The following is a 14413-nucleotide window of genomic DNA, read 5'->3' as shown; positions in this document are numbered from 1 at the left end:
TACAGTGAATAATTTGGGCATCTGAGATGAGCAGTAGATGAATCAACCGATAACTGAGATTCTGTCAGAAAAAGTACATGGGGTTTGGCAGACTGCAAGTTGAAATGGACATCGTTGAGATTAGAATTGAGACCACGTATATTTGTGAAATGAATTAGGAAGTCCTTGGGAGGTTTAGATCTTTTCGCAGATAAGCTTGCTCTATTAGTTTGACAATTCATGGTGTATTCAATAGTAAGAAAAAGTGGGTGGGACATGCTGTATGAAGTAATGAAATTTTTGGATATGGCGTACATGTGGTAAGAATATACCCAGATCCTTGACATAACGTGGCCTTGACAATGCTCCCCGCATACGCACTACTCGGACTCCCTCCAGTCACTATCTGGCAGAGTAGAGGTAGCAAGATTATACACTAGATGATCCGGAAGCCTTCTAGAGAGTTACCAATATGTTCGGTCCGGTGTACTAACTAGCGGCCGGCCTGCGAACACCGTTTTAGAGTTGTACTCTCGAAATGTAAGGAATATTGGATCTCGCCACGACGTTCATCATAACCTCAAAAGTCATCAATCATACTGCATGATGGAAGAGATAGGGAAGGGTTGACCGGAACTTAGCTCTAGAGACTAAACACGGGTTCCACCACTTCAAGCCTCCAATAATCAAAGTGGTGGTATTTCACCGGTTGATGAGAGTCATCTACCACCTAGTACTGCCTGGTAACATAGAGGGGCGGCGTTCCTCCATGTGGTGTGGGCGCCACACCTCGACCCCTGCTTATGTTGGTTCGCACCTGGGTTGTCACCCACCATGTACTTGTGCATGAAGGTTATACCCAGGATTACTAACAGTCCCACCATCATGAAGGTGCAAGCAGAGGATTTGGCTGTCACAAACCGTCCGGACTTCGCCGAAATTGGGTCCACTTGACTTGAGTGTCACCCGAATATCAGTTCCATCAGCGTTTTAGACTTCCAGGTAGCAAGTACAGCTTGTCTGGCATATCTGAGAGAATGTCTGTGACAACCTCAAGGTTAGAGAAATAATTTCTAAAGTAATGGAGAAATCTAATGACTGCTAGTTCTTACATTATTCTGAAATTAATTGAGAGATGTCTGTCTTCCCATCAGTGGGCAGGTTCAAAAAATCTCATATTCTGTCTACTGATATATTTGCAACTAAGTGGCAAGTTTAATGAAGGATAATGCGGAATTCAATTTGTGAAGACCATTTAAGCTTATAAGGCAAATGGTTTAAACACAGCCACTATGCTTATACAGGGTGTTTCAGTTAAACGTTTCAGAACTTCTAAGAGGGGTAGGGTACATCCTGACAACTCGAAATCATATAGCAATGTGGGGTCGGAAATGCTTTCCTGAAGCGGTGTTGTACACAGAAGCACCATAAAAAGAAAAGAGACCGTAAGTGAGAAATCGTTTTAATAATACATGAAAAGAAGCAAAAGGTACATGGATTAAAGTAAGTGTTCGAAGTTTCTTCAACCTCGTATTGCTTTCGCACAGTGGTACCTTGGAAAATGTGCTACAAATCCCCTTTTTCCTGCTGAAGTGTTGTTTTCCGATGAGGCATCCTTCACAAGGGAAGGAATTTTCAACACGCATAACGACCATATCTGGGCGGTCGAGAACCCGCATGCAATACGACGTCGTGCAGCACAGATTCGATTTTCGGTCAATGTATGGGCCGGTATTATGGGAGATCACCTCATCGGACCTTACCTGTTACCGTGTCGTCTAACCGGACCTATCTACTTGATCTTTCTGCAGCAAGTATTGCCACAACTTTTGAGAGATGAACAGATTTCTGCATCGACGCAACAGACAATGTGGTTCCAACACGATGGAGCCCCTGCCCATTATAGCGGAGATGTTCGTAACTACCTGGATGTCACATTTGGTCAACAGTGGATCGGACGTGGTGGTCCCGTGCGTTGGCCTGCTCGGTCACCCGACCTATCATGTCTTGACTTTTATTTCTGGGGTCATATGAAATCGCTAGTTTATGACACCCCTGTTGACAATGCTGAGGAGCTGGTTGCAAGAATCGCAGCAGCTGCCGAAGAAATTCGAAATTCGCCTGGAGTATTCCAGAATGTTCGGATGTCCATGCGTCGGAGATGTGAGGCGTGCATTGTAGCCCGTGGAAGAAACTTCGAACACTTACTTTAATCCATGTACCTTTTGCTTCTTTTCATGTATTATTAAAACGATTTCTCACTTACGGTCTCTTTTCTTTTTATGGTGCTTTTGTGTACAACACCGCTTCAGGAAAGCATTTCCGACCCCACATTGCTATATGATTTCGAGTTGTCAGGATGTACCCTACCCCTCTTAGAAGTTCTGAAACGTTTAACTGAAACACCCTGTATATAAGGTGGTTCTCATCAGATAATCAGAAATTATATCAATTCAATTTTTATTTTCATTTTAAACTGCTCTCTTCATTCAAGCAAAAATTAAAAATTAAACTATCAAATAAATCAATTAATTAATTAAAAATATAGAATAAATAAGCAGGGGTTTACACTCACCAAAATAAGCATACAGGCATGGTCTCCTGCTTAAAATAAGTTGTACCATTCTTTAAGCAGAATGCTATGCCTCTGTGTTTACCTGGGTGAGTGTAGCATCGTAGGCCCCTGCTTATCTATTCTATGTTTTTAATTTATTTATTTATTTTATTTGATAGTTTGATTTTTTAATTTTCACTTGAATAAAGGTAACTTTTCAGCATTACCTTCTTGCAATTTGCAACAATTCCTTTAACATTATATACACTGGTGTTCAAAGAAAGTGCATCACCTAGGAATTTCCCATTTCTAACCCTTTTTCGCGATGGTATGTTAACATTAATGACTAGCATCAAAAACAGAAATATAAACAAATGATATTTATTAATAGTTAAGGCAAAGCTAAGTAATATTTGACAGGTGCTCTCAAAATATTCCAAAATGAGCATTTGCAACCTTTATACAACAGTTTTGGTAAACACAATAATTATGGCTGAAATGTTATCAGAATCCCTCAATTTGCATCAGTTTATCATTTTAAATGGAAAACACAATGATAAGTTCATCAGGTGCAAACAAATATTTAGTTGAACTGCCTCTGGCCCTGATGACAGCAGCACACCATCGAGGCACTGACAACATCAATTTCTAAAGATAATCAACTGATAGTTTGTGGTTCGAAACACGAATTTTGGCTTCCTGAAGTTTATGAAGGGTCTTTGGTTTCTTTCTGGAAACTGCAGATTCCACTCAATGCTAACAGTTCTCTATAGTATTCAGGTCCGGGCTGTTTCCTTGACAGCTAAGAGTTGTAATGGACCGTTCTTCCTGTAACAAATGGACCATTTCACCTGTAACAAATGTAAACACATTACTGTCAAACTCTAATGCAGAAATGAAGCTAAAGTAACTACAGAAGTGCCTACTTATACTTTTTGCCCGATGACAAGGAGCAGAGACGTCCTGAAAGATGCAGTTACTTGGCAGGTTGAAAGGGTCTCTAATGGTTGGCAGCAATTTGCCTTCCAATATAGCCAAGTATCAATTGGCATTCACGGAACCTTTTATAAACTGCCGGTGACCTACTCCTCGATATGAAATGCACCCCATATCATTTGGCTGGTAGGGAATTTCATCATAGATACCATACAGTCTGGATGGTAATTCTTCACCATGCAGGTTGAATTTCTTCTCATCTGAGAAAATAACTGACTTCCACTGCTCAGGGGTCCATTTGACATGCTCTTTACACCAAATTAATCGGGCCTTTTTCATTTTTTGTGTGATAAGGGACTTCTTCTTAGGATGATGGGCTACAAGTCCATTTTTGAAAGGCAACTTCCAACTGTTACTGCACTTGCTACCACTCCTGTATGTTCTTCTCATTCTCTTTTCAGCTCAGATGAAGAAGCTTTACAGTTTTTAAGGCATAAGTGCTTCAAAACAGGACTGCATAAGTGCAGTCCTGTTTTGGCGTAGAGACTCATTTGCATTCAGTTCCTTTTTTTTTTTTTTTTTTTAATCAGCAGAACCAGTATTCTTGAGTTTGGAAAGAAAACTACTCACTGATTACAAGACACTCTATGAGCAATATGACAGAAAGAACATCCTTCCTCATGTAAAGCAACAATAGCACTCGTTCTTTATGTTACAAACTGCATGTCACTCGCCATCCTGACACAAGCAAGAAATGACTGTAACTCTTACAGAGCATGCTTATATAGCTGAAAGTAACAATATTACATCATCGCCTATGCAATGTGTAAGAAATATTGCCATATACTTACGTTATTTGGACGACAATTTCAATTTTAAGGGGTGATGCACTTTCTTTGAACACCAGTGTAATATTATTTAATTTTGTAAATCATTATTTGATTACACAATATTTAATTTACATTTTAGTGACATTTTTTTTATTTTGTGTATGTAAAAATTACAATTTCTACTTTGTGGAAAATTTATTTTGTATTTTCAAAAAAAAAAAAAGAAAAATCATTTAAAAATTGTTTTACAATTTAGATTGGGATACTGATTACTGAAAATGTTCCTACCTTTGTGTGAAATGTAACAAAGGCACTATATTTTGTAGCAGAGCAAATGAGGGACACACGACCTCCAAGTTCTACCCAAGGCACTGAAACAATGGAACGTGCATGAGCACTGGGCAAAGTGAATTTATATGATTCCCCATGGCTTAATAACTGCAGAACAACTGAAATTACAAAATGTGATAGTTATGACAGTGTAATAAGGCAATAATAAATGAAGCATAGTATCAATAGCGGAAATAGAAGTGACAAAGATGTTGATGTTAAAAATGTATTTCTGACATTCAAAATGAATTCTAACATAGACTGATCCAAAAAGTATATTATTCTTCTTCAAATGATTTTCTATAATTAAAACTTGGCTCTTTTTGTTTCCCTTGAAATTCTTTGTCTTATAAACTTTTTGTATTAATTAAAGTGAGGTTAATTTAAAGAGAATATGTATATTAATATTCAAATTAATAAAACAATCTTAAAATTGTTATGAAAATTAATAATTTTCAAAACAGTTAATTAAATATTATTATAATTACCACATAAAAGCAAAATAAAATGATTGTTTATTTTTGTCAATGCATGTTAGCAAAGTTTTAGACACATTCACAAATAAGTAACCCACCTATTGTCTTCACTCTGCCCATTTGTCATCCATTTGGACAGATCTTCATAAAATTTTGTATTTGGGCTGACATAGCCAAGTGGTCAAACGAGAGAGAACAGTGTGTTGTGTTGTGTTTGTTGTTTGGGAGCATTAGCAACTAAGGCCATATTGCTCCGGGGATATGCGGTGGTCATTCCCTGACCTTTCCGCATCCTCCGTATTTGGTGGTCATGGGCTCGAACCCCGGTCTAATCAAGAAGCATGTGCTATGCACTGCTGCTCCTGCCCACCTGGCTATGGAGGCGCCGAGGGAACAGTAGTACATGCATTTGAGTTGATAGTGGTTCTAGCTCACATGACTGCTAAATACAGTGATGTTCTTGTATCCTCTCTATTTTGTAAACCTCTTTGACTATCATCCTAGATTATAAACAGGAAATTTATTTTTGGACATGTGATTTAGTTGAGTGGTCACAGCAAGGGTGCAAATAGTAGACACATTTCAGTTAATTGTGGTTCAAGCCCACATGACTATTAAATAAGATAATGAATGTATCCATTGTCAAAATAATTATTTTTAAACTCTTCTGAATTAATGTGGTTGTGCCAAAGTGTAAATGGAACTTTTTTTTTTAAAAATAAATTTTTAAGTTATCTTTATACATAAATAGGAGTATATTTTGTATGTCTGGTCAGATTGAAACCAAATTTTCAGGGTATGTTCTATTAATCCCTTGGAAGGTTTTAGGATAAACAATCATCCAACCTTAGATTCATCCCTATAGAAAGCTATGTTAATATATTAATTTGAATGTTTGAGCATTACTTGAGAAGGAAAAATTGGATTAACACTAAATTTTCCACGTGTTCTACTGGTTCTTAGAAAGCTTTAAAAACCAATTATGATTTCATAATTTATTTAGGCTATTAATACAGTAAAATCCCAACAAATATTCTTATTCATGTTTGGCACTACACCAACTCATTACACTAACCGGACCTTTGCTAAGTGTTCTCACATTAGCCTGTCATAGTGTAAATATGATATTATGCTGTCATTGTGGTATATGATGAAGAGTGCCTTGTGGTATACGAAGCACTTGCTTACGTAGCATTAGTCTCTGCAATGTTCCAATATGCATTTTATTGTATGCATAATGCAAATGATACTTTTTATAATTATTTAAAAGAATTAGCAATTATATACAAGTATATTAGCATTTGAAAGTTTATATACGAATGCTAATATTCATCAGCAAGTTTCTACAGTTTATAAAACTAAATTTAATTGCATAAGATGACATATCAATTATCTGAAAGATTTACAAGGTGATTAATATTTAAATACCCCCACCATTTGAATGCAGCCAGAAATTCTAATTTTAATGGAAGTAAATAGAATTGAGACAAGAAATAAATGTTCGGCAACAAAATTCTGGTCCAGTAACAACTATTTGTTAGTTTTCCAATTAAGGAATTTTCTCAAAGACCTAGATACAAAAAATTCAAAAGTTGTTACTGCAAAGGAAAATTAAAATCCAGATTTTTTTGTAAACTAAGATGAAATCTAAGTTCACATTAAATTTTCTGAGAGAACATACCTTACACTAACACCAGTGGCAGATTCAGGGTAGGGGTACGTGGTAGTCTTCTCTGGAGAGAACCTGAAGCCGTTCACCAATGCCCAGGAATTGGCTTGTTGCAGCTGTCTCTCAATAACATGTTACATGACTGGGAAAATATACTGAAATCATCCACATAGAGGGCACTGATTGGAGGAAGCTGTTCAGTAATGGAGTTTATTTTGATGGCAAAAAGTGTAACACATAACACACATCCTTGTGGTATGCCCTGCTCTTGGCAAAAGGACTGAGAGGTGGATCCTGCTCTAACTTGGAACAGATTAAAAAGTTTTTTATAAAAACGGAAAGGTGACCCCTTTATAAAGATTATAAAGATTTAAAAGTTTATAAAGATCTCTTAAAATACCAAATTGACAAGTTAGCATTAGCATTAGCATTAGTAGAGGCATATGATGCAAGAAAGCAAGCTTATGCAGCATCAGCCAAAAAAAAAACAAAAAAAACTTCCACTTCACCCCTCCATTCGTTCGAAATACCTGTCCAGTTGAGCCTTAAATTTATTTAGGCTATCACTTTCCACAAACAAGGGATGGAAGTCTGTTCCACCAACCAACTACCCGCTGGCTAAAGGCAAATTTGCGCACATCTATCCTACGTCTCTCTTTCCTCAATCTGAATTTATGCCATCTCAGGTGATTATTCTGAGCAAGAGGAAGAATCCCATCGGCATTCAGCATGCTCAAACCATTCGAGGCTTTATACATCTCTATCAGATCACCTCGCCGGTGCCTAGTCTCCAGACACTGTAATTTGCAAAATTTAAGCCTTTCTTCGTAAGAGCAACCCTTTGTTCCATTCACTAATCTTGTTGCACTTCTCTGTACTCATTCCAGCAGCTCTACATCCTTCTTGAAAAGAGGCCTCCAGATCTGTGTACAGTACTCAAGGTGTGGTCTCACCATTGCCTTATACATGGGAATAATCACCTCCTTATCCCTGCTAGAAAAATTCCTGTATATCATTGACAAGACACCATGAGCTACTCTTGCAGTCCTTCTGCACTGCTCAGAGAACTTCATATCTGCCTGTACAATTACCCCCAGGTCCTTTCCATTCTCTACCACTGTCGGTGTAGTACCACAGAGTTGATACACTGCCCTGGGGTTGCTGTTTCCCATATGTAGTACTTTACATTTGTCAATGTTAAACTTCATTTGCCACCTCTCAGCCCATCTGCTCAACCTTTCCAGATCCTGTTGCAGCAGCATAGCGTCCTTAAAAACCCTGCCAACCTTTGTATCGTCTGCAAACTTGGACATTAAGCTTAATATACCATCATCAATATTATTTATAAATACAGAAAACAATAATGGACCCAACACTGAACCCTGAGGGAATCCACTAATAACATTAGTCCACAATGAGCAGTGTCCATTGATTACCACTCTCTGTCTTCTCCCCCTCAACCATCCCTTTATCCATAGCAACAATTTGCCTCCAATGCTACACTGCTCCAATTTGTGCAGCAGTCTTCCATGTGCAACAGTATCAAAAGCCTTTCTAAGATTCAAGTATATAATATCAAAGTTATTCCCTGCATCCAGTTCTTTTGTGACTGTATCATAGTATCCAATCAAATTGGTCAGGCTAGACTTTCCCTTAACAAAACCATGCTGTGTCCGAGCTATAACTGAAGTCTTGTCTAGATGATCCTGCAGTGCTTCTTTAATCAGTGCCTCCATTAATTTTCCTGGAACAGAAGTTAAACTCACAGGTCTATAATTACTTGTGTCAGCCTTTGATCCTCCTTTGTGAATTCGGGTCACATTTGCACATCTCCAGTCTATGGGTACCTCCCGAGTCCAAGGAAGCTCTCTGCCTCCTTTAATATAACTGGATAGATCCCATCCACCCCAGGTGCTTTTCTTGTGTTTATCTTGAACAATTTCTCCTCCACTTTACTTTCAGTTATTACAAGATTATCTAGCTTACCGCCAGAGTTGAATACACCTCTGGCATTCCCCTTGCAGAATAACTCCTCATGTGTGAATGTCGATGCAAAATATTCATTTAGTTTGTTAGCTACCTGAGCAGGATCATCAACAGTTGAACCATCGATATCAAGTGGACCAATCTGATTCATCCCCTTCCTTCTAGAGTTTACATAAGTAAAGAACTCTTTGCTGTTTTTCTTTGCATGCATCCTTTGCCAAAGATTTCTTGTAATCTGCCTTTGCTAACCTCCTTTGTAACTTGGTTACAGATCAACTTATATCTATCATAGGCTTCTGTGTCACATGTTAATTTATATGTATGCCATGCATTTTTTTTCTCTGCCATGTCTCATTAGTTCATCTGACATCCATTTAGGCCTAAACCTTGAACAATATTTCTTAGTTGGTATGTAATGCCTAGTAGCTTCCAAGATAAGTTCTTTGAATGCTTCCCATTTTGAATTTGCTGTTGGTAACATCATCAGTTGGTCCCACTGTATAGAATTTAAATACTGTCTCAGACCATTGTAGTCGCCTTTGCGAAAGCAAAAACCCTTCCCTTTACCCCTGATAGTAGTTATCTCTTTGAGTAAATCCCACTTCAGCACACTGTGATCGCTGCCACCTAGTGGTTCCTTTATCTGCAGATTCCTAATGCATGAAGAATCACTACTGATAATCAAATCAAGAGTATTACTCCCTCTAGTTGCCTCCTGAACATGCTGATGTAGAAAACAATCATCCAATAAATCCACAAAAGCCTTGCTAGTGTATGAGTGAGCAAACCACAAATTCTAGTCAATATCTGGGAAATTAAAATCCCCCATTATAAGACTCTCTGATTTACTGGCCCACTATTTCCCTGTACAAATTTGTACAATGTCTTATTTTACTCATCAGAGTCATCACACTCCTACTCTCAATTTTGATCTTTCAATGCTTATGTCACACCAAACTGACTCGACACTGCACTGTCCAGCAATGTCGACTGGCTTCACTTCCTTGGATTTTATGTATTTCTTAACTAATAGCATAACCCCTCCTCCCTTCCTCTCCTGTCTATCCTTTCTGTACACATTGTACTCCCCAAATTCCATTCCAGTTCTGCATTCCTTATATCTGTGTAACACCACGTCTCTGATATCCCAACAATATCTGCTTTTGATGTTTTGAGCAATATCTCAAATTCATCAAATTTATTTACCAAACTCCTAGCATTGGTGTACACGCAAGTATACATGCACCTGTTCTTATTCTTAGCTACCCTAACACAACCCATGTGTTTACTTGTACCGCACTGACTCCCAGCAGTCTTTGAAATATCCTGCATCTTGTTTTCCAGGCTTCTGCTCATTCCAGTAGAAGCAGTGCAAGAATCACTTTCACCTCTGCCAGTGGCTACTGTTAATCTATTAGTCCTTGTATCCCCCCACAAGCTAGCAGTTTTCCGACCCACCTAACACTGCCTCGATAGCATCAGCAAATATTCTTGCACCCTTTCTATTTAAGTGTATCCCATCCCTGTAGAAGCAGTCTCTCTCCTGTTAACCAGTACAGACCAAGTTGTGTCATATGCTTTTTTTCACGTCAAAATTTATGGATACCAAGTGTTCTCTTTTTAGGAAAGCATCTCAAATACATTACCCCAGGGGCTCACATCTGGTGAGTATGGGCTTGGCACACCCAGGGTCCTGAGCTGGAAATCATCATTCTTCTCTTTCTTGGTGATTCTCTTCTACTCTTGACTCTCTCTCTCTCTCTGTGGGTAACTCGGGAACTTTTTTTTTTCCTGGTGCAGCATTAGCCTCAAGCTTCCTTGCATCATATGGCTATTAATAAGAATAATAATAATAATAAGATGTTTCCAGTCTAATTAAGTGGTCCAAAGTGGACCTGTTCCTTTGGAAGCCGCACTGAATGTAGGAGAGGTCATTTGATTCCAAGTACCATAAAAGACGAGCGTTGACCATTCTCTCCAAAATTTTGAACGGACAGGTAGTCAGAGCAATCCAAATTTTTTTGGAAATTTAGGATCCTTGTCTGGCTTGGCAAAAGCAAGAATAGTTGCCTTGTACCAGTTGTCCGGGAACTGCTCTTCAAGAAAGATTCTATTGTATAGGAAGAGCAGCTAGTCCATTTATTGTTGTGGAAGATGTTTAGTCATTGCACAATGGATGTCATCTGGTCCAACGACACTAGCCTTCGTAAGGGCGAGAGCTGTTTTCAGCTCTTCGATGGCGAATGGCCCATTGTATGGGTAAACACCCTTGGATGTAAAATTGAAAGCTTTTTTTTTTTTTTTTTTCCAACTTTACGTTTAAGGACCAGAAATTCTGGGGAATAAGATGACACTCCTGAGACATTAGAAAAAGTCTCCCTAAGAGCATTGGCTGTTGCAATTGGGTCTGCATTATATTCCAGGGCTGAAGAGGTGTCTTCATTATGTTCCAGGGCCGAAGAGGTGTGTGCTGTATATTTTCCCTTCATTTTCTGGATTTTATTTCAGACTACCTTAGAGCTGGTCACCTAAGTAACAGAAGATGTAAAATGGATCCAGGACTTGTTGACTCTGACGATGGGTAAGACGTGCATTAGCCCATGTGCGCATTAGTGCATTAGCATTTAAAAGCTATAAGATTATCTGTGGTGGGATATTGCCAGAATATCCCCCCAGGCTTTTTTTTGCTGCTGTGGATTCTGAATTCCACCATGGTTTAAGAAATGGTGGGAACCGGGTAGATATTTTTGGAATGGCAATTGCAGCATCACGAACGATACTTTCTGTTATGGACGTAACTGCATCATTAATAGGCTCTTGACCAACTGTGGTGATATCAAAATTTGCCAGATGTCGAAAGGCATTCCAGTCAGCCTGATCAACTTTCCATCATGATAACCTAAAAGGAAGACAAGCTCTCCACACTATGTAAACAGGTTATCACGGGGAAGTGATCGCTTCCATTCGGGTTTTCTTCTACCTCCCAGGTAAGTGAAGGGAGGAGAAAAGGGGAGAAGATAGAAAGATCAATGGCAGAAAACATATGAGTAGGCATGTGGAAGAAGGTGTTAGTTCCCACATTTAGAAGAGAGAGGTCATTGTCCGTGAGTATATGCTCTACAACTCCTTCCCTTCCATGTTGGCAAGAGCAAACTGACTCATGTATTTGCAGGAGGGCCTTGATGCAGTCAGTATTTTTCTGGAATCCACGGCAATTCCACTATAAAAATTTAGCCATTATTTTGGCTTGACGAGTCCATCAGGCAGCTTCCGAGGTGCTAAGGGCTTACTTTTATCAGTCTTGGGGAAGTATGGACGCTGTCCTGTGTCCATTTCTTCCTCTGCAAAGAGTTCCAAGACAATTATCTTGGACTAACTTCTTCTCAATATCCATACTTTCTTGCGATCTAGGCAATTTTATTCTTCAGGCTTTTTATTCTTTTCTCTGGCACTTGCTTTTGTTACTGATAGAACCTTTGGAGGTACCAATATGGGAGTTGTGGTTGATTGATCTTTATATGCGCGTTTTTGAGAGCATAAGAGGTAATGACTGTTTTGGAGGGATAATCATTTCAGTTTGTGTTTCGATAAAACATCTCCCTGCTACCTTCTGTGCGTACGTAGGTTTGTTTATATTTATAGGTTTCATTGCTTTTATAGCCTCCTGATATGATATGTTCAGGTCTGCCCTAAGTCATTCAATTTCTTTTTCCATTAATGACAGTGTGCTACTGCAACAGGATCCAGAAAATTTCGGCAGATGGGCTGATAAGTGGCAACTGAAGTTTAACATTGCATTTGTCAAAGTACTGCATATGGGTAGAAGTAACCCCAGAGAAACGTACCAACTGTGTGGTACTACACTTAAGGTGGTAGAAAATGAAAAAGACCTGGGAGTAGTTGTGCAGTCGGATATGAAGTTTTCTGAGCAATGCAGACAGGCTGTCAGGGCAGGTCATGTGGTTTTGTCAATAATATACAGGAATTTTGCTAGCAGGGAAAAGAAGGTGATTGTCCCTCTGTATAAGGCAATTGTCAGGCCACGCCTTGAGTACTGCGTATAGGTCTAGAGGCCTCATTTTAGGAAGGATGTAGATTTGCTTGAGCGTGTACAGAGAAGGGCAACAAGATTGGTGAGGGGAATGAAGGGATCCTCTTGCCAAGAGAGGCTTAAGTTCTGCAAATTGCAGTGGCTGCTGGAGACTAGGCACCTGCGAGGTGATCTGATTGAGGTGTCTAAGGCCTTGAATGGGTTGAGCACTCTGGATTCTTCCACTTGTTCAAATTACGAACCTAAGGGGACATAAATTCGAATTGAGGAAAGACAGATGTAGAATAGATGTGCGGAAATTTGCCTTTAGCCAGCGGGTGGTTAATTGCTGGAACAAACTTCCGTCTGTCGTTGTGGAAGTTAATAGGTTAAATAAATTTAATGAGGAACTGGACAAACATTTAGAGGGAATTGTTTTGTATTTTTTTTTTTTTTTTTTGGCTGATGCTGCATAAGCTCATAGGCTAGCTTTCGTGCATCACATGCCACTACTACTACCACTATTTTTTCCACCTCTGGTATGCTTATGTGTAGGCTGGGCGTTCACTTTGGCAGTTAATACAGGTGGGTTTTGCAGCTGAACATGATGCTGTTTCATGGTCCTTTGCAGCATATCGAGCGCATACAAGGGCTCCATGGCAGGCTGATTGTGAGTGTCCATATTTCTGGCACTTGAAGCACCATAGGGGGTTTTGGAACATATGGATGCACGAGACAGTTGATATAGCCTGCTTTGATTTCATTAGGAGACGTAGGTTAATTGAATGTCGGGATGATGTTTCTTGTGGAAACAAGTTTCCGATCTCTACACGCAGATATTATTTTAACTGAAATCACTCCATGTAGTTTTAATTCAGAGCAGATTTCCTCCTCAGTAACTTCAAGAAAGTCTCACTCTGAAATGACATCTCTACATGAATTGAGTGTTCTGTTGTTGTTGTTTGGTTTTTAGGAGCATTAGCAACTAAGGCCATATTGCTCCGGGATATGCGGTGGTCATTCCCTGACCTTTCCGCATCCTCCGTATTTGGTGGTGACGGGCTCGAACCCCGGTCTAATCAAGAAGCGTGTGCTACGCACTGCTGCTCCTTCCCACCTGGCTAAGGAGGCACCTATTGAGTGTTCTATGTGGTGTCACAGTAATTGGCATTCGTCTGATTGATGTTGCTCGGAGTAGTTACTCAGAGTTTCAATTAAGCAGTCTCCAGAACGAAGCCTCTTAACTGATTTAGGGAAACCTGCTAACCCCCTCTAAACCCTTCTGAATAAAAAAGGGCGACATTTTCCCAATAGGTTTCTTTGTGTTGGAATGAATAATTAGAAATCTTGGGATAGGACTGATGACCTGATAGTACTTCAGTTCAAAGCCTTAGCTGCATTAGCATTTTCTGTTTCATTGTTTGTTTTTTCAGATAGGGACCGTGTTGGAGCCCCCAAAGAAATGAGTTTATCAGGATTCTTCATAGTGTTTTTTTATTTTTTTTTATTAGTTCAGTGCCTAGGCTCCCCATCCACCATGGAGCCCAAAGGTACACCCACTACCCAGCAAGCAATAAATGTGATCAGGGGTAGAATGCTAGGGCTACCCAGACACCAAACCTG

At 39.3% G+C, this 14413-nt stretch overlaps 1 protein-coding gene across 2 annotated transcripts in view; it reads right to left on the bottom strand.

The window, feature by feature from the left end:
* Positions 1-14413, bottom strand: part of LOC150087253 (oxysterol-binding protein-related protein 11-like) — a 359580-nt gene that overhangs the window by 87633 nt on the left and 257534 nt on the right. For both annotated transcript variants that reach the window (XM_090371101.1, XM_090371102.1), the window contains one exon: positions 4588-4748. In XM_090371101.1, coding sequence (XP_090227227.1) covers positions 4588-4748 — 161 coding nt within the window. The remainder of the gene's footprint in view (positions 1-4587; positions 4749-14413) is intronic.

This window comes from Mastigoproctus giganteus, chromosome 4, assembly GCF_048544385.1.
Source record: "Mastigoproctus giganteus isolate SK-2022 chromosome 4, ASM4854438v1, whole genome shotgun sequence".
In the NCBI taxonomy this organism is placed as follows: Eukaryota; Metazoa; Arthropoda; class Arachnida; order Uropygi; family Thelyphonidae; genus Mastigoproctus; species Mastigoproctus giganteus.
This window is presented reverse-complemented; position numbering and strand designations above follow the sequence as displayed.